This window comes from Diuraphis noxia, unplaced genomic scaffold (genome assembly GCF_037042655.1).
Source record: "Diuraphis noxia isolate RWA-SAM2 unplaced genomic scaffold, SU_Dnox_SAM2 contig0001, whole genome shotgun sequence".
Classification (NCBI taxonomy): domain Eukaryota; kingdom Metazoa; phylum Arthropoda; class Insecta; order Hemiptera; family Aphididae; genus Diuraphis; species Diuraphis noxia.
In genome coordinates this window covers 70654986-70675789 of record NW_028301711.1, presented here as the reverse complement: position 1 = coordinate 70675789, position 20804 = coordinate 70654986, and the positions used below count along the sequence as shown (strand labels likewise).

The following is a 20804-nucleotide window of genomic DNA, read 5'->3' as shown; positions in this document are numbered from 1 at the left end:
TTGCAACGGAATCGGCAAAAATCGAATTTATTTTTCCGCATCTAAACGATTAGGTATTAAAATTATTTAAGTAGGTAGGTATGTCATATTGTCATGACATATGCGGTGGTACGCGTATAAAAGTGTTGAAAATTATACTAATATGAAATGTTTCGATGACGACCACCTACTACCTAGCGAATTACCACCGCTGCATTACACACGCATTATAAATACTTTTATCATATATGCATATATAATTAAATGTATAAAATAAATATTGTATAAATGATCTAAGGCCTAAATCCTGGGGTGTCATCACACGTATGACGTAGGTACACAGGCGAGTGGTAGGAAGTGTGATCCAGCTTGTGTTGATATTGTGTAATAAATAATAATATATATTGAATATAGACAAATCATATATAGATATAGTAATATTGACTCATAGGCGAAAATAAGGAAAGACTGGGAGGCTAATCCTCCTTAAAATTTAAATAGCCCTCAAAAAAACTAATGTCATATATACACCACATATTATTAGTGTCAATAAAGTGTCCAATATAAACCTGATCTTAGCCTCCCCTCCAAATCTCAAAACTATTTATGCCTATGAATATAATACACAATTATGTATGTTAGGTAAATTATTAATAATTAATTATTGGATAATTAATATGCAGTTTTCATTTGCTCGAAATCATTTTAATCATCGTCTATTTTAAGTACCATTAAAAGTCCCATTGTATTTTTCCCTATTATTATTAAGAAAAACATATAGGTTTCTATATTATTTTATTTCTATCTTTTTACATCTAAATGTACCAATTAGATTCACTTTTCTTCACAAAATATATGAGTTGAAAATCAAAAAATTATTTCTTCATAAATCGTAAAGATACACATACCTACACAAAAAATATAAACATCATAATCAGGGCTCGAGACTTGTAGCATTTGCATATTTTTTTGTAGTTTATGAAAGATAGCAGAGTAAGCAATAAATCCATTTCAGACAAAAATGAACTCAATACCAAAAGTTTTTAGTGCATATTTTTGCATATTCTAAAGGTTTTGCTATTTCTTCGACTATTTTACTATTTATTGCTAATTAATGTAAAAATCGAAAACTCAGTCCTGCAAAAATACATATTTCGGCCACTCATCAATGATCGACAGTTTTGGGACGTTATAAAACTCATTGTCGATTGAAAAAAATATTCCTAAAATATCCCAATGCAAGACAATATTGTGTTTATCGTATCTTTTATCTTAATGTTGTTTCTGTTATCGACTTCGACCATGCTTGCTTATATACCCAAACCCAATAATAATTATAGACTGTTCCGATCTACAACGACGTAATCGATTAGTATACCTCGACTTTTGATTGCGCTCGTATGTACGTTTTATCCGTATAGTGAATTTGTGAATTTATAAATTTTTCTTTGTTCAGCTTTGTGTGTTTCATTAAAACATATTTTTTATACCACGCCAAAAGATAAATTATCACTAGCCCGACGGTTAAGAAGCTATGTACAAGAATTCGTTTCAGATACGTTTTCACACGATTCATCTATTCTTTTCTGCAACTACTGTGAAATTAAAGTAAATTGTGAAAAAAAATTCAATGTAACACAACATCTTAAAACTGACAAACATACAAAAGTAATTAAACGTAAACAAGAAGAATCAGTAAAATTCGACACATACAAATTAATGAGAACAGGGAAGAGTTTTTAGTCATTATTTGTAGAAAATTATAACTGTAAAATTATATAAAAAAATTTCTTTAAATTTTAATAATTATAAATTCATAAATGTCTAAATAAAAATGTTTAATAAATAATTTTTAAAGCATATTTTCATATTTTTTAGTGCATATTATAGCGCATATTTTACATTTTTTCGGTGCATATAATAGCGCATATTTCATGATTTTTTAGTGCTGTAAGTCTCGAGCCCTGATCATAATCATTACTCACGGATCCTCTAAGAATCTAAATAATTTTAGGTTAATATTTTTCAATTAATATTGAGTAGTAAATGTAATTACGATAACTTAAATGGTATTTAGTACAACATATATAGAGAAAAATATATATCGAAATTAGATCTCAGACTATTGATATTAATTATTCATTAAATATTTCTGATCTAATATTAAAATTTGTTAGTAGGTAGTAAATTAACTCAAACATAATCAGGTAGGTGCTGATAACAAATGTAATTCTGAGAAAATAACTATATGCAATGATCAATCTATATTTAGTGATTATAATGAAAGTTTTTTTTTTAATTTTTACCTAAAACTGTTTAATATTAATATATATATATATATATATATATTAAGTAATTATTTATTTTATAATTTATTATACATTTTTAGCATAATTGAAAGTTATAACAAATTTGCTTCTAATTCATTTAAAAATAAAAGCAATACAATTAAACAAAATATAGCAGGTATATACGATGTTTTTAATTAATAGCTAGAAAATGTCAAAGATATAAATTATTATGAGTTAGGTAAGTCTTAGATTAAAATATAATGTCTAAAGGGTTAGATGGCCTATAAGTAAAATCTAATTTTAAATAATATTAACTATAATATTTACCGCTGTATATTGACGAATGGCTTTTTCATAGTTTTCCATTTTACAGTATACTAACGCCTCATCTTGTAAAAGTATTCGCAGGCTGTCGTCCGCGTTATCTAAATTCCCTTTCTTTTTTTTGTGCTTTGACTTATTTTTTTTCTTACTGGCCATCCTATAAAATACACATTTAACATATTATATAACCAATAACATACATTTCTATAGGGATACATTAAAATTTATAAGTTATATCTATATCAGTTAGACCTATAGTGGCGCGATGTGGCGTATTTACGGAGTGTCGGAGTGATAAAATAATTAATAGGGTATGGATCTCCCGTATTCCTGGAGTGATCGAGGGATGAATCCCCACATTTCTGTTTACAATATTTTTATAATATTATTGAAAAAACCCAATGTATATACCTATAGATTCTTGATTCTTATCAGTTGGCGTACAGGGGTCTTCATTTCGGGCACCCGGGAATTGGGCCACAATTCACCTTTTTTTCCAAAGGTATACGATAATTATTGGGCCACTAAAATTTTATATTTATAATAGAAAGGCCCGGTGATTGGGCCACTATTACGTTTTAAATTGTAATAAAATAATATTCAAGAGGATGTCAGTGCACCATTTTTCTCTCTTTGGTCCATGCGCAACATAGACAAAACGCATTTGCGCAGAATCATTTTTTTCTATGCATTTACAACATTATTTTGTTTATTTTTAAAGTCAAATAACAATAAAACACAAAATCGATATGTCATTCCCTCAAAAATATTATTATCTATCTTTTTTGTAATGGGTGATTTTACTCTACGATTACTAAAAAATATAGAAAAAATGATTCTGCGTAAATGTGTTTTGTGTATGTTACGCGTGGGCCAGAGAGCCTTTGTATTATATTTTTATGTACCGATTAGAAAATATTTTTTTCATATCATTTATTTTTTGACTAACTTTATGGTCCTTATGTTATATTCGTAAAATGAGTGTTGGCATTCTTTATAAAAATTATTTCATATTTGACTAATTTTATGGACCTTGTTGTATATTAAATTAGTTAAATCTGTATGGAAATATTTTAAAAAAATATTAATTATTTGACGAATTGTATTTTTATATGTTAAAACAATAATAATTAGTTAATAAACATTATATATTCGTATTAATAGTATATTTGTGTGCTATACTTTTAGGGCCAATCTCCGGGTATACTTTAAAATATAGATTTAATTTGTGGCCCAATATCCGGGTAGTAAAATGTAAACAAATATTTTATACGAAACAGGTAGTTAAAATGTGGCCCAATTCCCGGGCGCCCTTCATTTCTCCAACCCGCGGCCCGCCCTGTCATAATATATAATCACATTTTAAATTTAGCATGCTATTACGAATATTGGAAATATGCAATATAAGAAATTTGTAATAAAAAAAAAAAAATGTTTATCTATAAATGTTTTAATAATAATAATAATTTGTAATTTTAAATGTACCTACCCTAATTTTAAAAATTGTAATAATAAAACTGAATTTTTATATAAAATAGGTACATGTTTTTACTACGAATGCATCCCGCAAGATTAAAAAAAAATTATGTGTGGCTCGCTGCACAAAAAGGCCACACCGCCTATACACACAGAATATTTTACAATATGTAATAAACCACGTTCGTGCTATTTGCGTATTATACAGTCATACAGATTCCTTTGTATGAATCCAAGAAGCAAAATTGCTACAGGTTTAACTTTAAACTACGAGTAAGTATAAAACCAATAATTGCAAAATTATTTAATTCTAAATATGGTAAAATTAAAATAGGATATCTAAATATTTTAGTTTTTTTAAGACATACTACGTATAATAATCTAATAATAATCTAAGAATGTTCTCTATTGTTCGAACGTTCATCTTTCATAGCTTCAACATTTCAATTTTAGTCTTTTCACTGTTATTGTTGTAAATTACTGTGATAGATCGATCTTACTGCAATTTCAGTACCTATAATATACTAAATAATAAATACTATTACTAAATTATTATACTAATTTTACAACCGTAAATATAATATGTAGATACCTATGGTCAATAGTTAACCACTCATATATATTTAAGTTTATGATAGTTAATTTCCATTGTTACTAGAGTCAATTAATATAGTACCATTAGTACCTATCAAATAATTTTAGGCTATTAGAAAATCATAACAAATTATAAATCCAAAAAAATACCTATTATTATACAAGGTGTCCCGTGAGGATTTACCCATTGCGATATCTCTCGAAATAATGGTGATATCGAAATTCTGGTTTTGTAATAAGACTCACCAGGATAAGAACTACAATTATTTCATATTTTAATTTATCTTAATGTTTTGGTAAAAATGTTAAAAAATATATTTTTTTTATTTAATTATATTTACAAAAAATTAACCAAAGCAATTTTGTAGTTTATTTTTCTGAAAATATTGAAATTTCAAAATTTTATTTTCATTAATTTCCTGATTTTTAATATTTTTTTTTAGTTTCGAGAAAAATTGCGAATTATTTAACACCGTAATGTTATCAAACATGTGACCCGCTGCGGCTCACGCATTCCCATACGACCGGCCGAATACTTCCGTGTTCCTAATAGTTATACCTAATTATATTTTATTTCTTAAAAACTATAAAAAATATTAAAAATCAGGAAATTAATGAAAACTAAATTTTGATACGTCAATATTTTCAGAAAAATAAACTCTACATAATGGCTATCTTCAATTTTTTTTGAAATAATTAAATAAAAAATTACCTATATTTTTTAAATTGTTTACAAAAACATTAAAAAATTAAAAAATGAAATAATTGAAGTTCTTATCCCTGTGAATCTTATTATAAGTCATAAGACCAGAGTTTTGATATCTCCATTATTTCGTGAGATATCTCAATGGGTAAATCCTCGCGGGGCACCTATGTACATATATTCTAACTTTCCAATAAATAAAAATTACATTTTGAAAATATTGGAGCAATTATAATTTAAATGGACACGTTTCAATGTAGATATTAGAAAATTACCATTAGGTACCGTAGAACGGGGTGAAGTGAACCTGCTGGTATGAAGTGGCCCATTCTAATTTTTTTAAATGTTTATCAGCATAACTTTAACATTGTTTCATCAAAATTAGTTTAATAAATTCTACCTCCATAGCATTATGATAACAAACAATGTTTGATACTAGTGATAACAATACGTGCAAAATATGTTATCAAAATAATTTTGATAACAAACCTCATTTTTTTTGTTTTTGTATGATGGTCGTCAAAAAGTCAATTAAATCTCAAAAGTAAGTAACTAAATTGAAAATGTTCATACTTAATAATCATTTCAATAAGTTCATATGAATTAATTATTTCAATCATAATTGTTATTGTATTGTTATTTAGCTTTTGGTGAAACAACTCGTACAACATTTTATAACCATAGGCTGAAGTGATCCACCAACCAAAAAGTAAAAATGCCTAGAAACCATAAAAAGAACTTCACAGGACGTTACAATTTGAAGTACACCAACGAAAATTTATCTTTGGCTGTAAATGCTGTTAAAAGAAAACAATTAACCCTAAGAAAAGCTTCAGAGCAGTATGGTATTCCAAGAACAACTTTAAAAAGAAAAGTAAGCGGTACTCATACTCGTAATTATGGAGGACAAAAAGTCTTAAATGAACTAGAGGAAACTAATTTATGTGAAGGTTTATTATTGTGTGCTAAATGGGGGTTTCCTATGACAAGAAAAGACTTAAGATTATTAATTAAAAGTTACCTTGATAAGATAGATTAGTGCCTGTAAAGAGTAAATATAGGTACAATTTGTTAACATGTTTAAGATTTTTCCTATTGTTTTTTATACTTAATTATATATTATCCATTTGTTGTAAGTTTCAAGATTGTAATTTTTTTTATGTTTAAGAAGTATTTTTATTTTAACAATTGTTTTATAATAATAAGGACAAAAGACTTAATGTAAAATCAAGACTGATTACATAAAAATATCGAAATGTTATACCTATATATAAATAAAGTGATCTTAACTATGTACCAGTGTCATTTTTTTTTTTAAAAATGTAATTTAGTGGTCCACTTCAAAACTAGAATCGATTGAAGTGGTTTTTAATGAAAAACAAATGACTGGTCCACTTCACCCCACATATTGAGGTAAAGTGGACCACTTTTTAGAACAAAAAAAAAAGTTTAAAAAAAGTTTAAAAAAAAAATAATGTCATTAAGTGTAGCATACATATGTATAGATTATATATTCCAAGTTTCAATCGTTTTGATCAAATAGAGTCTTCAGAATCTTAAGAAATATACCAAAAACTGGTCCACTTCACCCCGTCCTACGGTATGTAGTTATTTGTACGCAAATTAAAGATAATTAAATTCTTTATGAGAAACAATATAAGTAATTCTGTCACTAATTATTTTATATTTCATATACTTTTGAAGTTTAAATACCACATAATATAATTGAATTAGGAATTTTGTTCTTAATATTTAATCTTTGCCAGTAGGTAACATACTAATATTTATGTTAAATATAATAATAGTAAAATGTTTGAAACTATTTTGTATGAACGATGTAAACATTTTTATAATTTAAGGCCCCCGTCGAATTAGTGATTACTGGATAAATTCATATCCTCTCCCACAGGCGAAAATCCATTGAAAAAGATAGAGGGCCACGGTTTTTATTAATTTCACCCTCACCCTCTAATGATTCATTAATAATTCTTAATTTTTTTTTAAATTTAATATTCAAATAATTGTTCTTAATCGAATACCATTTAATATTAATACATTATACACATTAAACACATTACACACCGTCGTGCAGTTATTATTATTTTTTATTTTTTTACTTAGCTCACATACGCCACGACCGCTGGATAATTTTTATTTAATACTTTAACATTTATTACTATCAAATACAAATTTTTTTTCTTTGACAGTGTTATAAAATATCGTTTATTCATTACTACCATTGTATTTAGTCTTTCTTGTATAAATTATAATATTACATTTATTTTTTATTAGTTTTCTTCTTCTTCTTTTCGTGTCCGGTGTTGACTAAATAAATATTGTATTTGTTATTAAATTACCAAAATTCCAATTTATAAGGAGATGCATAAAAATAATTATTTTTCTAAAACATTTGAATAACTATTGAATATTTGCTAACCCGTAATTATCACTTTAAAAATAATTATTTGTATTTGTATTTAATGCAACAGATTTAACGAACCATCAACAAAACAAAAAAAAATGACTTCATACCTATCAGTTATAATGTATATGATAGCAGGAGATTTACAACCCATTTCATACTTGGAAAATAATGGTTTTCGAAAAATGGTAGTTTTTTAGACTCCCGTTATTTGGAGCATACCTATACCTATTCGTCGTACCCTTACTAGGAAAGGAAAATAATGCCTGACATTTACCAGTCAACCAAAGTTAAAGTGCAACAAATGTTAATTGAATCTAATTATGTTTGCTGCTTACGAATTGCGTTTCGTATAAAAATGTATAATTTATTATACTAATTGCATCCCGGTTTTTATTGAGCACGTCTGAATTTCGTCCCCATTACCTGTGATATCTTAAAAGGCGAGATTATTGGTTATTGTCAATTTATTATAGATTTAATAAAAACGATTACGTTAAAACTTTGATAATTTCGTAGTGAGTTACGTTTTGTAGACTAACACAATTATTGTCGCAGTGCAGTGTAAACGGTTCACTTATTCACACGTATTACTTTTTTAAACCAAGTTTTTAACTTTTAATAACTATGGTGAGTGAAATTAAAACTATGTTTAGCGAAAAACAATGTGATTTCTTTGTGATTGGTGTGTACAAATTTCGCTTCCAAAAGTACTTAAAAAATAATTTAGAACGGTGGTGTTGTTGTAAAAAAACTTGTACAACTTATATTCATTTGAACTTCGATAATGAAGTAGTCAAAAAAGTTATTGATCATAGTCATTATGATGAAGAAAACGAAATATTGAACCGTCAAATCGTGAGTAATAAATTAAAACGAAAAGCTATCCATGATATTTTTGAAAAACCGAGTAAAATCATTAATTGCGAATTACTTACACAATTGATCAGAAAAAATATGCATTAAGATGCAGACACGCTGCAGCGGTGACGCTAATATTCTCTTGTCTTGGCGGTGCCGGTAAAATTGTGTTCCGTTTCATTTTGCCGTAACCGCCACGCCACCGTCATCGTCACCGCTACCGCCGCTGCAGTATGTGGCAACTTTTATGCACGATCGTCTATTTTGCCAAATTACCAAAAAAATTGGAGGAATTGCACACTTCATTAGACAATATGAGCGATTTCTTATTAACCGATCGTAGTGAAACCTTTTTGTCGGTAAATGATAAGGAATCGAATATCTTATTATTTTTTTGTAAAAATAACTTGATGTTTTTAAGCAATTTTGATACAATTTTTGGTGACGGAACTTTCAAAAGTTGCCCAAGCCTTTTTACTCAAATCTTCACAGTTCATGGCTTGCAAAATGCTAAATATATACCACTGTTATTTTTTCTACTTCCTGATAAGGAATTAAAAACCTACGAAAAGGCATTTTTTCACATTTTGTCTGAATGTAATAAAATAAATATTATATTTTCTCCAAAAAGAGTGTTTGTAGATTTTGAAAAAGCAATACATTTGGCTATTTTATCAGTTTGGCCTTCAATGACTCTGAAGGGATGACAATTTCATTTGAGCCAAAGCTGGTATAGGAAAATACAATCAATTGGCTTAAGTTCTGAATATAAAATTGACAGCGATTAAAGTAAATACTTGAAATACTTTTTTTTTAAATATAATTTTGAAAACAAGCAATGGCAGATTTTAAATCAAAATCAGCCATCATGTTGCTATTACATCAGATATTTCAATATTTGGACATCTATAAACGCTGATTCTTTTTTAACAGTTACTGCTCATGTATATAATACAAATTATATATTGAAAACATTTGTATTAACTACAGAAAAACTTGTTAAAAATCATATAGCACAATACTTATAAGAAACATTGATTAAAATATTTGAGGAATAGAAAATAAATAATAAAGTAGTAGCTATTGTAACTGATTCTGGTGCTAACATAAAGACAGCGATAAAAAAAAATTAAAGACATTCCTCATATACCATGTATCTACTGTACATAAGTTGAACTTAGTGGTTACAAACACAATGGATGGAGTCAATGATTTAAACATTTTATTTAAAAAATATCGTTCAATAGTGACATTTAAAAAAAAAAAGGTGAGTTGACATCGTTTTTACAAGAAAAGTTAACCCTTTGAAGCATGATGGTATAAATAATATATACCACTTTAAAAAAATCTCCCATTCTTGCATGGTGGTATATATTTAATACCACCATTATATCACATTTAATAAGTTGTAAAATTAACCGGTAGATGGCAGAACTGTCAAAATTTTAAAACATGGTATAATCAATAAAATCTTATTGATTTTCACTTATCATATTTTCGTTTTACAGAAACATGATAATATTTTAATCATTCCATTATCCATTTTCATGTTTGTTTTGTAGTTTTGTTATATCATCTTACAAAACATCTAATGAAATTTCCCTAGTTGATAGATCTTTGTTTTTCTTAAATGCAATTGTTAAAAAAGTGATTCATTGGTGGTATAGTATATATACCCCTGTGAAAACAGTGTATAATATCCATATTAGTTGCTATAGTTGTTATTTTGTTTGTATGCTAAACAAAAATTATTCATCTAGTGTAATTATGGCATATAAATTGAATTATGAAGATATAATTGGTTGCTTGTTTGATTCTGATGCTGACATTAGTGATTTACCATCAGATAATAATAGTTTTGTTGATGACTCTGATGTCGATCCTGTCTTTTTACCAAGTCCATCAGTGAGTAATAGTCCTGTAGTTATACCTCCTAGTAGCTCTAGTAGCTCTGAAGAAGAAATACCTATTCCTAGGCAGTCTAAGATAAAAAGTTAACACCTAAATGCAAACAAAATGTAAAAGATGCTAATATTTCTCAACAGTCTAATACACATAATGATTTACTTGTTAATAATGATGAATAGGGCTCGGAAGTTGTAGGAATTGCATATTGTTCTGTATGATCTCAATTTATAGCAGACCTAGCTAGAAATTTGAAATACACAATTGCGAGTTAAAAAATTGAAAATTGAAAATTCATAATTTGCATATTTTGCCAACTTTAGCTAAAAAGTGCAGATTTCATTAATTTTATACACATATTATGCATATTTCATATTTTTCTAAAAAAATTGATTTTTTTTTTTAACTTTTATATTTCAACTAATATTGAATATAAAACTCAAAATGACCAATGAAGGTATTTATTGTCATCGCCATAGTCAATTACAGAGTTATTAACAGTGATATACTGATGTGATACGCATTTAGTCTATCATGCTAGTATACTGAAATACTTATTTGTAGTACTTTCTTATCGTCGATAAGTTATCGTAAATATAATGATGGTTTCTTTGTTTATCGTTACTGTAGATTGTACACGATTGATGTTTGACAGTTTTGTTTTAGACGTTGTATTATTAGTAGGTGAAGCGCGTATATTTTTGAAATTCAGAATAATATTTTTGCATATTTAACATTTTTAATGCATATTTTTCAATTTATTTGTGCATATTTTACCTTTTTTAGCTCCTGCAACTTCCGAGCCCTAATGATGAATATAATATATTTGAAGAACCACAGTGGGATAAAAATACATAAATCTTTACAAATTCAATGTTTTTGTCAGATTCAAATTTAGCATCTCATATACTCTCATTGGAACCTAAAACGCCTTACATTTTATTTCATGAAATGTTTCCAGATTGTCTTATTGATATAATTTTATTAGAAACTAATTTATATGCCCAGCAAGCTCAAAAACCATAAACATATTATCATAACTATTATATTTACATGATAATAATAAAAAGGTTTATAAATCAATATTAATAGTGTTGATTTATGTTATAATATTTAAAAATAAAGAAAATAAATGTATAATAATATACTTATATACGTATCATAAAAAAAATATGTTATACCTAATACAAAAGGTGTTACATGCATGGTGGTAAGTATGGTATACCACCTTTTTTTTAATGAACAATTTAAAAAACTATTTTTTTATAATATGGTATTGTAAAATAATAGGAAACAGTCACTTAAAGTCAAGAAATCAGAAATAAAAAATCCTGTGCTTCAAAGGTTAAAGCAACTAGGTTTACCCGATTTGAAACTAAAGCAAGATGTATCCACACGTTGAAACAGTAGCCTCTTAACGCTTGAACGGTTGGTAACATTAAAAGAACCACTTACTTATGCCATGATGTCGTTAAAGGATGGCCCAACAGTGCTGCTACCAATGGAATGGAGAATTATAGAGGATATTATACCACTGCTAACACCGTTTAATTTGATGACAACTGAACTTTCAGGCGGAAAATACCCAACACTTGACATGGTTATTCCTTTAGTGAGAGGTATTAAACATTTTTTATAAATTTAATTTTTAATATTATGTATAATTATTAACTAATTTATTTGCAGGTGTGGATATTTCTCTTAATTCTAAAACAATGGAGACAGAATTAGGAGTAGCATTAAAAAGTAAATTAATACAAAATATGGCAGATCGTTTTGATTTGATTGAAGATAATGATATTTTACCTTGTTTTGCAATTGCAACAGTTCTTGACCCACGGTTTAAGAAAGTAGCTTTTCCCAATATAGAGTCGGCCAATAAAGCTATACAGAATATAAAATATGAATTAGCTGCATTAATTGGTAATGTTTATTTGAAAACCTACTGGCTACTAGCTATTATTTTAATATTCCGTGTGTCCCAAAAATCAGGGGCCACTTTACCACTCATTACCATGTAAATATTTTTCAATTCTGTTTATGGGACATTAAACTAGACTAATGGATCGTACATTTCTGTGACTTACAATGTTTTTAACTCATATATTTTGCGCATGAGCAATAAAACTTACTTTTTTTTAAACGGCAACCTGTAATTTAAATATCGTATTCGGGTTCAGGGATTTTTTTCAAGCCATTTTGATGTATCAACTTGTGTCCTAAACCCAAAATTGACTTAACTAGAGCTAAGTAGAATTTAAAAAATTTAAAAATTCTATATAATTATTTTTTTTTTCTAACTGTACGTACTTATTATTTTTTTTTCTAAACACCATTAAACATATAATCAAAATTATTATTATTAAACTAATTAACTATTTACTATTTATGAATTATTATCTTATTTTATTATTACACATTATGAAATAACATAGTTTAAACGTGTGTTTCAAGAAACAAAATTTCTATTTTATTTTTTAAAACATTACTATACATTTTTATTTACAATTTAATTTACAGAAATTACAAACATAAACTATTCAATAAACTGTTCGAAAGTCCCTTCGTCGTGTAAAGCATGCCCCAAATCGACGTAAACATTCACTATTATAGTTGCTGCCAGTATTTGGTTTTCGTTTAGGAGGTAACATGCGTGTGTAATTTTATTCTTTAAATCTTGGCTGTTGATTGAGGATCAGCATACACAACATTTTTCAAGTGCCCCCGTAAAATAAATCTAACGGTGTTAGATCTGGTGATCTTGGGGGCCACTACTGGTCCATGTGTTGTAATACATTTTTCGCTAAATCTTACTCTCTAAAATTCATGAACAATTCGGGCACTATGAGCAGGTGCCCCGTCTTGCTGATAATAAATCTTTTACGTATATCTAAAGGTAAATCATTAAGGAGTAATATTGCAAGTCATTACGCAAAAAATCTACGTATCTTCTTCCCGTTAAAGTTCTGTCATAGAAATCCCGGCCCAAGTAGTTACTTGTAAGTTTACCACCAATAAAACCAACCCATACATTTGTACCCCAACATGTTTGTAAGTTTGTAGGAACAGCCCAGTGAGGATTTTCATTCAACCAATAATGATTATTTTGCTTATTTAATATTCCATTATAAGTAAATTTACTTTCATCAATCCACAAAATATGATTAATTAATAATAGATCATCCTCAGACGTTACCATAAACCAAGAAATAAAATTTAATAATAATAATAATAATTTTGATTGTTTGTTTCCTGGGGGCCTATTCTCAAAGGTATCGAAACCGGCTTTCGATCAAAAATTGGTCGAAAAGAACTCTGGTTTCGATTGTAAAAAAAAACACTATTCTCAAACGGTTTTCGACTACAAATCCGATATTACTATTCGATAATTTTCTACGATAGTGAATTAGGTGACGAAAACGGTTTTCGACACAACGGTTTTCACGTCATCATTTAATATTAGTATATTTTAATTTAGTATACTATTTATATTTAATCTACCTCCACGAACTGTAAAGATATTCGTTAACTTTGTATTAATAATACCTGTAAACAAGATAATTTAAGCAATATGGCATTAATTGATGACGATTTTGAAGTATATAATATGCAGTTAAATGCAATGAATATAGAAATATTTAACGATATGAACTTCGAAAATGAAGGAAGGCGAGTTTTAATACAAGAAGATCCTTTCGTCGGTAATTATATACATCATTTTAATTATTAATCAAATAATATGATTCTTTACTTGCCGGTAAATATTCAATATTATAAAATCGCTTCATACATTTTGAAGTGTAATACCTACATATTATAAATTGATAAATGTATTTATTCATATATCAATATAATTGCTTTATAAAAATCAGCTATCATATAATAAACATATTTAAATTTTTAAGTACTCTCTGACCGACAATTCATTGGAACCTATCGATTAAGTAAAGTTCTAGTGCAAGAGTTAACCAATCTTCTGACTCCTTTTATGAAAAATCCGAATACAATTGCTGGACTAAGTATCGAAAGAAAGGTTAGCCATAGAAAATTATAATACACACAAAAATAAGATGTATTGTTCAGTGCTTAACATTTTTATTAATAGTCCTTGGTATATGATAAGAAATTTAAAATTAAAGACTAAAAAGCTTGAGTCAGTAAACTTATGGTATTATTAAATAATAAAAATCATTATACTTAGATTTTGCTACTGCCTACTGCACACTATTTTAAGCACTGTTATTTTTGATAGGTATATCATAGTATTTTCTGTTTTTATACCAATACTATTATTACATTGTTAGATATTGACAGCACTAAGATTTTTTGCAAGCGGAAGCTACCAGCAAGATATTGGGGAACATAGAGGTGCTTCTGTGAGTCAAGCTTCTGTAAGTAGATGCATTACTGAAGTAGCTAATGCCTTGAATGTTCCAGAAATACTCAACAAATATATACATTTTCCAAGTTCTGTTAGTGAACTTAAAGAAGTTCGTTTAGGGTAATATATTTCACTAAAATCTCAACTGTGTAATATTTAACTGAAGTAGGTACATTTATTTTTTTTGCTAAGTTTCTATGAAAAATTTGGAATACCAGGAGTAATTGGTGTCATTGATGGAACTCATATTGCTATTGTACCGCCCAATTTAAATGATCCCGTTTATCCTGAACATGTATACGTTAATCGAAAAGGCTACCACAGCATTAATACACAACTGGTAATTTTAAATATATAATATTATACATTTTGAAATTTAATAAATACCCATTTCAATTTTATTCATACAAAATTAAAAAGAATAAATGAATATTTTTAATCTTATAAGTTTGAATAAATAATATTATATAGTATACAATTTATACTATGTTTAATAAGATTTGCGATTCAAACCTGAAAATCTTAAATGTATGTGCAAAATTTCCGGGAAGTACTCATGATAGCCATATTTGGCGTCTTAGTCCTGTGTTAGGATTGTTGAAACATTTGCATTCCATCGGACATACATCTTGTTTTTTATTGGGTACATTTAATTTAAATTATTGATTACATAAGTACTATAAATGTAATTATTAGTAATTGTTGATTTACTTTTTAAAATAGGGGACTCTGGATATGGTTTGAGACCGTGGCTATTGACACCGTTAAGTGAATATCTACCAAATAGCCCGGAAGCTAGATATAATACTTGGTTTTGTAGAACGAGATCAATTATAGAACGGTGTAATGGTGTTCTTAAAATTAGATTTAGGTATTACTCTATATTTACTCTAGAACTACCTGCCTACCTATAAACTTTTAATACATATTATATTTTTTTAGATGTTTACTTAAACATAGAGTACTCCACTACAAACCAGAAAAAGCTTCTAGTATAATTAATGCTTGCACTATATTACACAATATTTGCATAATCAACAATCTACCTCAAATCGATAATAATGATGAGTATTGTGAAAATGATTTAGGACTTTTAAATAATTATGCAGCTCCAAATGATCCAAATACAAATCATATTAATACAGAACTTATGGCAGGAAAACGTATGCAACAGCTAATGATAGATTCATATTTTTACATTTAGAGAATTATTCAATTACCAATTATCAATTACCTAATTGTTATTATAAAAATGAATAACTCAAACTTCAACAAAATATTATTTTTTATTGTATCACAAAATAAAAATAAAAATAAACATAAACATAAAAAATTAAATCTTTGTTCATTTATTTGTATCCTAAAAATATAATTGAGTATTAGGTAACTAATTTTTATAAAAGTTAGTAACAAATTACTTTTTTACTTTTACATTCAAACTAACATGGAATAATATTTTATAATATTTAACTGAAATACTAAAAATCAAGTAACATATTAATTATAAATAAGCAATAACCAGCTATATAAAATTTTAAAAACAAAATAAAAATAATACTTAGGTAGGTACAATTAATAATATGGCAAATAACATTTTTTTTTCAATATTAATCATTCTTTAAATTTACTATTAGCCTCCATTAAAGCAACTTTCTTTTCTTTTGCTATAACGATTCTTTCTAAGAGATTTAACTTTGCTGTATAATATGATTTAAGAATTCCATTTCTCTCTTCACTGGCATAATGCAATTGCATAGAAGCATCAGCAGATTTTTGAAATATATCAAGCTTACTAGAAAGAAGTTGAATTGTGTACCAGTTAAATAATTAATTGTATGCAAAACTAACAACAAATTTAGAAATATTCGAGTCATTTAACATGGATATCAACAAAACAATTTTGTATGAAATAAATAAACTTTTCAAGGAAGTTTTCTTATAGATGGGGTATGCTTACCTTTTTTTAACAGATAATTTAACAGGTTCTTCAATAATTATTTTGTCTTGATTAATAAAATTGCTAGTGTTGTCAATAACAATATTTTTGGATCTAAATGTAAAGATTTAAAAAAATAAATATTGAACCTAAAAAAATTTTATAGATATTACATTTCTATGGGCTTAGATGCAAACGCATTTAATGATGGCTGTAAATTTTCCAGTATTTTAGATGATGATGACTCAATTGGTGATGGTAAATCATCAGTGAATAATTCTTCTCCATGTACATTATCATAAGCAGATTTTACTAATGGCCTATACAATATATATAATATATATATACCTTTTAGATCTTATGATTTTATAATTAATATTGTATTTGTAAACAAGAAGTCATTATGTATTGATGAGATATTATTTTTTCAATAAGAAAAATCTAATAACAATAATTTATCATTTTTAATTCTTACTGTAAAATACTGCTATTTTCAGAATCAACTAAAAATTCATAACCGTCAAAATTAACAGTCGGTTCAATTGTATGTGGTTGTCCAAAAATGGGTACTTCTCCTATTATTTCAGTAATCTTTTCCTCTATCGGTGCTAGTGTGTTTTCTTGCTCATAACTACCTCCACCAGTTTTAGAAATACTTTTTTTAAGTCCAACACTTTTAGTCTTGGCATTACATTTCATATCAGTCCAAGTCTAATGGATGTTAAAAAAAGTATTTAGTATTAGTAATTAGTATATCTAAAAATTTGTCACAATTGAAATGAAAGTTACTTTTCTCCATTTTTCTGGAGTTTTTATTGCACCTATCATTGAATTTAAATCTAACGTTATTTTTTGCCAAAGATGTTGGGCATTCTTGTGGGTGAAATTTGTGCTAAACTTCCCTTTTGTTAACTCTCGATGCATCTCCATAAAATCCACAAGACATTCCTTCTGCGCCAGAGTGACGGACTTGCCTTTAACTTTTTTCTCAGTACTCATAGTTATATTATGGTTATACTTAATATACTTGCAGTAGACAAATAAAAAACTAAATAGTAATAGTAAACACTAAGTAACTAGTAAGCACGTCACAGTGTCAAACAAATTTTAAATTTTAAATTAAATTTTTTATCAGCAATCAATTTGTGATAACAACTGAAAATTACATGGACAAAACAATGGTTTTATTCGATAATCGAAAAGTATATCGAATAAAATAATATTCGACATTCAATATTCGATAGTTGTTTCAGAATACGATTGATCGAATATAATGTGTCGAATAAATATTAATGATCGAATATTCACAATCGAACAGTTTTATTCGACCACTGCTTTCGATGCCTTTGAGAATAGGCCCCCTGGTGTTGTTTAGAATAAAAATATAAGTACGTACATCAGAAAAAAAATTAATTTAATTTAATTTTTTAAATTCTACTTAGCTCTAGTGTAGTCAATTTTGGGTTTAGGACACAAGTTGATAAATAAAAATGGCTTGAAAAAAATTGATGAACCCGAATATGATATTTAAATTACAGGTTGCCATTTAAAAAAAGTAAGTTTTATTGCGCATGTGCAGTCATAGAAATTTACGATCCATTAGTCTAGTTTAATGTCCTGCAAACAGAATTGAAAAATATTTACATGGTAATGAGTGGTAAAGTGGCCCCTGATTTTTGGGACACACGGTATATGCTAACCTTAATGTTATTTTTTAAGGTGAAAACAGTGAGCATTCATCACTCAGACTAAATCATGAATCTCAAGAAAACCAATGCTTTAACTTATGGGCATTTCGACAACAGAAGTAGAAGAGGAAAGGACTACTTTAACTTCAACAACAACCGCTGAAACACTTATAAACTAATATATTAGTCTTCCTCTTGAAAAACGATTAAGTATTCCACTAGATTTCTGGATCAAACATCAGTCGCTTCTGGACTCTTTATTTAAAATAGCTGTGAAATATTCTACAACTCCAGTGACTTTAGTTCCCTCAGAAAGAGTTTTTTCAAAGACAGGGGAAATAATAGGTGCCAAAAGAAATCGGCTGGATCCAAAAAATTTAGATATTCTATTTTTTTTTAAACAAAAATTTAAAAGATTTATCATAGACATTTTTATATTTAAAATGGTAAATAGTATATAGTATTTACTAAATACTAAGTAATAAGTAGATACTTTTTTTGTTGTTCTTTACATTATTTAAATTTTAAAATAAAGTGTAAATAATAAATAAATAATGAATTTAATTTAATTTAACTATTGTCTATTTAGTATTTACTCTATTTATTTCTATTTTGTTTAAATAAAATATATTATACAACTGTAAAAAAGGATTTACAATATTTTTTTCTTGTAAAATATCATATCTAATTATCATAATGAACTATATTAAAAACATTTATTTGTTAGCTTTAAGAATGCAAGATAAATATTAGACTATTTATATATTTTTATATATTAACCGACTAATTTTGTTTTTAGTATTTTAGTCAGTTTTCATTCGTTACCTAGTCCTTTTTGATAGCCATAAGTCATTAGTATTTTTTTGATAGTTATTAGTCATTAGTCGTTTTTTGATAGTTATAATTATAAGTCATTAGTTATTTTCTAATAGCATGAGTCATTAAACTTTATGATGTTAGTTGGTCATGGTAATTGTAACCAACTGTTTGTCGGTTTTTTGGAGTAAAATATAACTATTAATCGGTTATTCAAATCATTGGGTAGTGCCCATCACTAATTGTACAACAACAAATTTTACCTTATATTTATAATTTATTTTCTCTAATAAAAAAAATACTTAAGTACTTTTACCTTAAATTATGTAAACACCAAAAGAAATCTGCTTTCAATCTAAAATGTATGTGTTTATAGTAATTTACAAAAAATGTATGTTTCATAAAAATATAGAAGTCCTTTTTTAACTATTAAAATTGTTAATAATTCATGTGATGATTGTATTATTGTATTATTATACCACAGAAGTAAAGTAACACAAAATAATAGTATAACAAGTTCAGTTTTCTTCTGGTTCAGGGTATAATCATACAAAATAATATTATTGAAGTATTTAATTGTAAGTCAATGTATGATATTTTTGCTAAAAATACTATCAACAGCATATTGTGTTTTTCCATATGACAATGAACTCACGATAGACTGACTATTACACACACCTACTAAATTAATTTTATTTATCATATTATTTATTATTTGGTAGTTATCATAAATTAATTTGTTAACCCAATTTTGTTTATGAAAAAAGTTTCAAAAATAAACAGAAATATTTGACTAAAAAATAAAAATCATATACTATTTTATCTCTCCTATAAAATTTGTTTTTGTACTTCCATAATTGCATTCCTTTACTACTGTAGTATCAAAAAAATCAAAAAATGGTAATTCATTTCTATAGAATGCAAGAAGATCAAATTTTTAGATAGAATGATTGAATGATTAAACTTTGCGTAAAACATAACGTTAAATGATGCTATAAAATTAAACAATGTTTTTAAAAAGATAACCATTTCACAGCATAAAGATTTGATATTAACAAATATTAAAATCTCAATAATAATAATAAATAGGGCTTGGATCCAGTGAAGTTAACTATTATTTATTGTCAGTTAACAATATTACATTGTATTTATTCCATAAAAATTTTAGTTGTATAATAACTGAATCTCAAGTTGTTAGGTTGTATTTATATGATATTATTTTTCTTTTTCAAATTTACTCAAGTTACTTAATTTTGTTTTTCAACTTAAAATGTATGTATAATTTTGAAGGGAAATTGGAAAAATTGATTTAATACTCATTGTTTATTTTGTTTGATTCATACATTTCAAACTTAAAATTATTTTTATACAATATGAGTATGTATATACATAATCTTATTAGATACTGTAACAAATTATAACATGAAT

At 26.9% G+C, this 20804-nt stretch overlaps 2 protein-coding genes across 4 annotated transcripts; one reads left to right on the top strand and one right to left on the bottom strand.

Annotated features, from left to right (window-relative positions):
- The first annotated feature begins 10195 nt into the window (after positions 1 to 10195).
- Positions 10196 to 20164, top strand: LOC107170572 (E3 SUMO-protein ligase ZBED1-like). 3 transcript variants are annotated; one of them, XM_089215765.1, is made up of 5 exons: positions 10196 to 11765; positions 11846 to 12174; positions 12242 to 12301; positions 12383 to 12478; positions 18592 to 20164. In XM_089215765.1, exons 2-5 carry the CDS (start codon positions 12018 to 12020, stop codon positions 18681 to 18683), a joined length of 405 nt encoding a protein of 134 aa, XP_089071891.1. In that variant the 5' UTR covers positions 10196 to 11765; positions 11846 to 12017; the 3' UTR covers positions 18684 to 20164. The 3 variants fall into 3 exon arrangements, with proteins under 3 accessions (XP_089071891.1, XP_015376211.2, XP_015376212.2); XM_015520725.2 differs by having other exon boundaries at positions 10196 to 10555; positions 12242 to 12478; positions 18592 to 20162; XM_015520726.2 differs by having other exon boundaries at positions 12242 to 12478; positions 18592 to 20162.
- On the bottom strand, positions 16204 to 17871 carry LOC149061553 (uncharacterized). Its single transcript, XM_089215764.1, has 5 exons — positions 17662 to 17871; positions 17348 to 17583; positions 17046 to 17192; positions 16894 to 16986; positions 16204 to 16728 (listed from the first exon to the last, which is right to left on the bottom strand). Exons 1-5 carry the CDS (start codon positions 17869 to 17871, stop codon positions 16548 to 16550), a joined length of 867 nt encoding a protein of 288 aa, XP_089071890.1. The 3' UTR covers positions 16204 to 16547.
- Positions 20165 to 20804: the final 640 nt, after the last annotated feature.

What these genes read in the sequence shown, in the direction of transcription:
- LOC149061553 (XM_089215764.1), bottom strand. Translation starts at nt 17,871, where the DNA reads ATGAGTACTGAGAAAAAAGTTAAAGGCAAGTCCGTCACTCTGGCGCAG. An exon ending in CTCCAGAAAAATGGAGAAAA is followed by an intron (nt 17,584 to 17,661) that starts GTAACTTTCATT and finishes AACATCCATTAG; the next exon opens with ACTTGGACTGATATGAAATG. An exon ending in GAAAATAGCAGTATTTTACA is followed by an intron (nt 17,193 to 17,347) that starts GTAAGAATTAAA and finishes TATATTGTATAG; the next exon opens with GCCATTAGTAAAATCTGCTT.
- LOC107170572 (XM_015520725.2), top strand. Translation starts at nt 12,018, where the DNA reads ATGATGTCGTTAAAGGATGGCCCAACAGTGCTGCTACCAATGGAATGG. An exon ending in GGTTATTCCTTTAGTGAGAG is followed by an intron (nt 12,175 to 12,241) that starts GTATTAAACATT and finishes ATTTATTTGCAG; the next exon opens with GTGTGGATATTTCTCTTAAT. An exon ending in TGAATTAGCTGCATTAATTG is followed by an intron (nt 12,479 to 18,591) that starts GTAATGTTTATT and finishes TTATTTTTTAAG; the next exon opens with GTGAAAACAGTGAGCATTCA.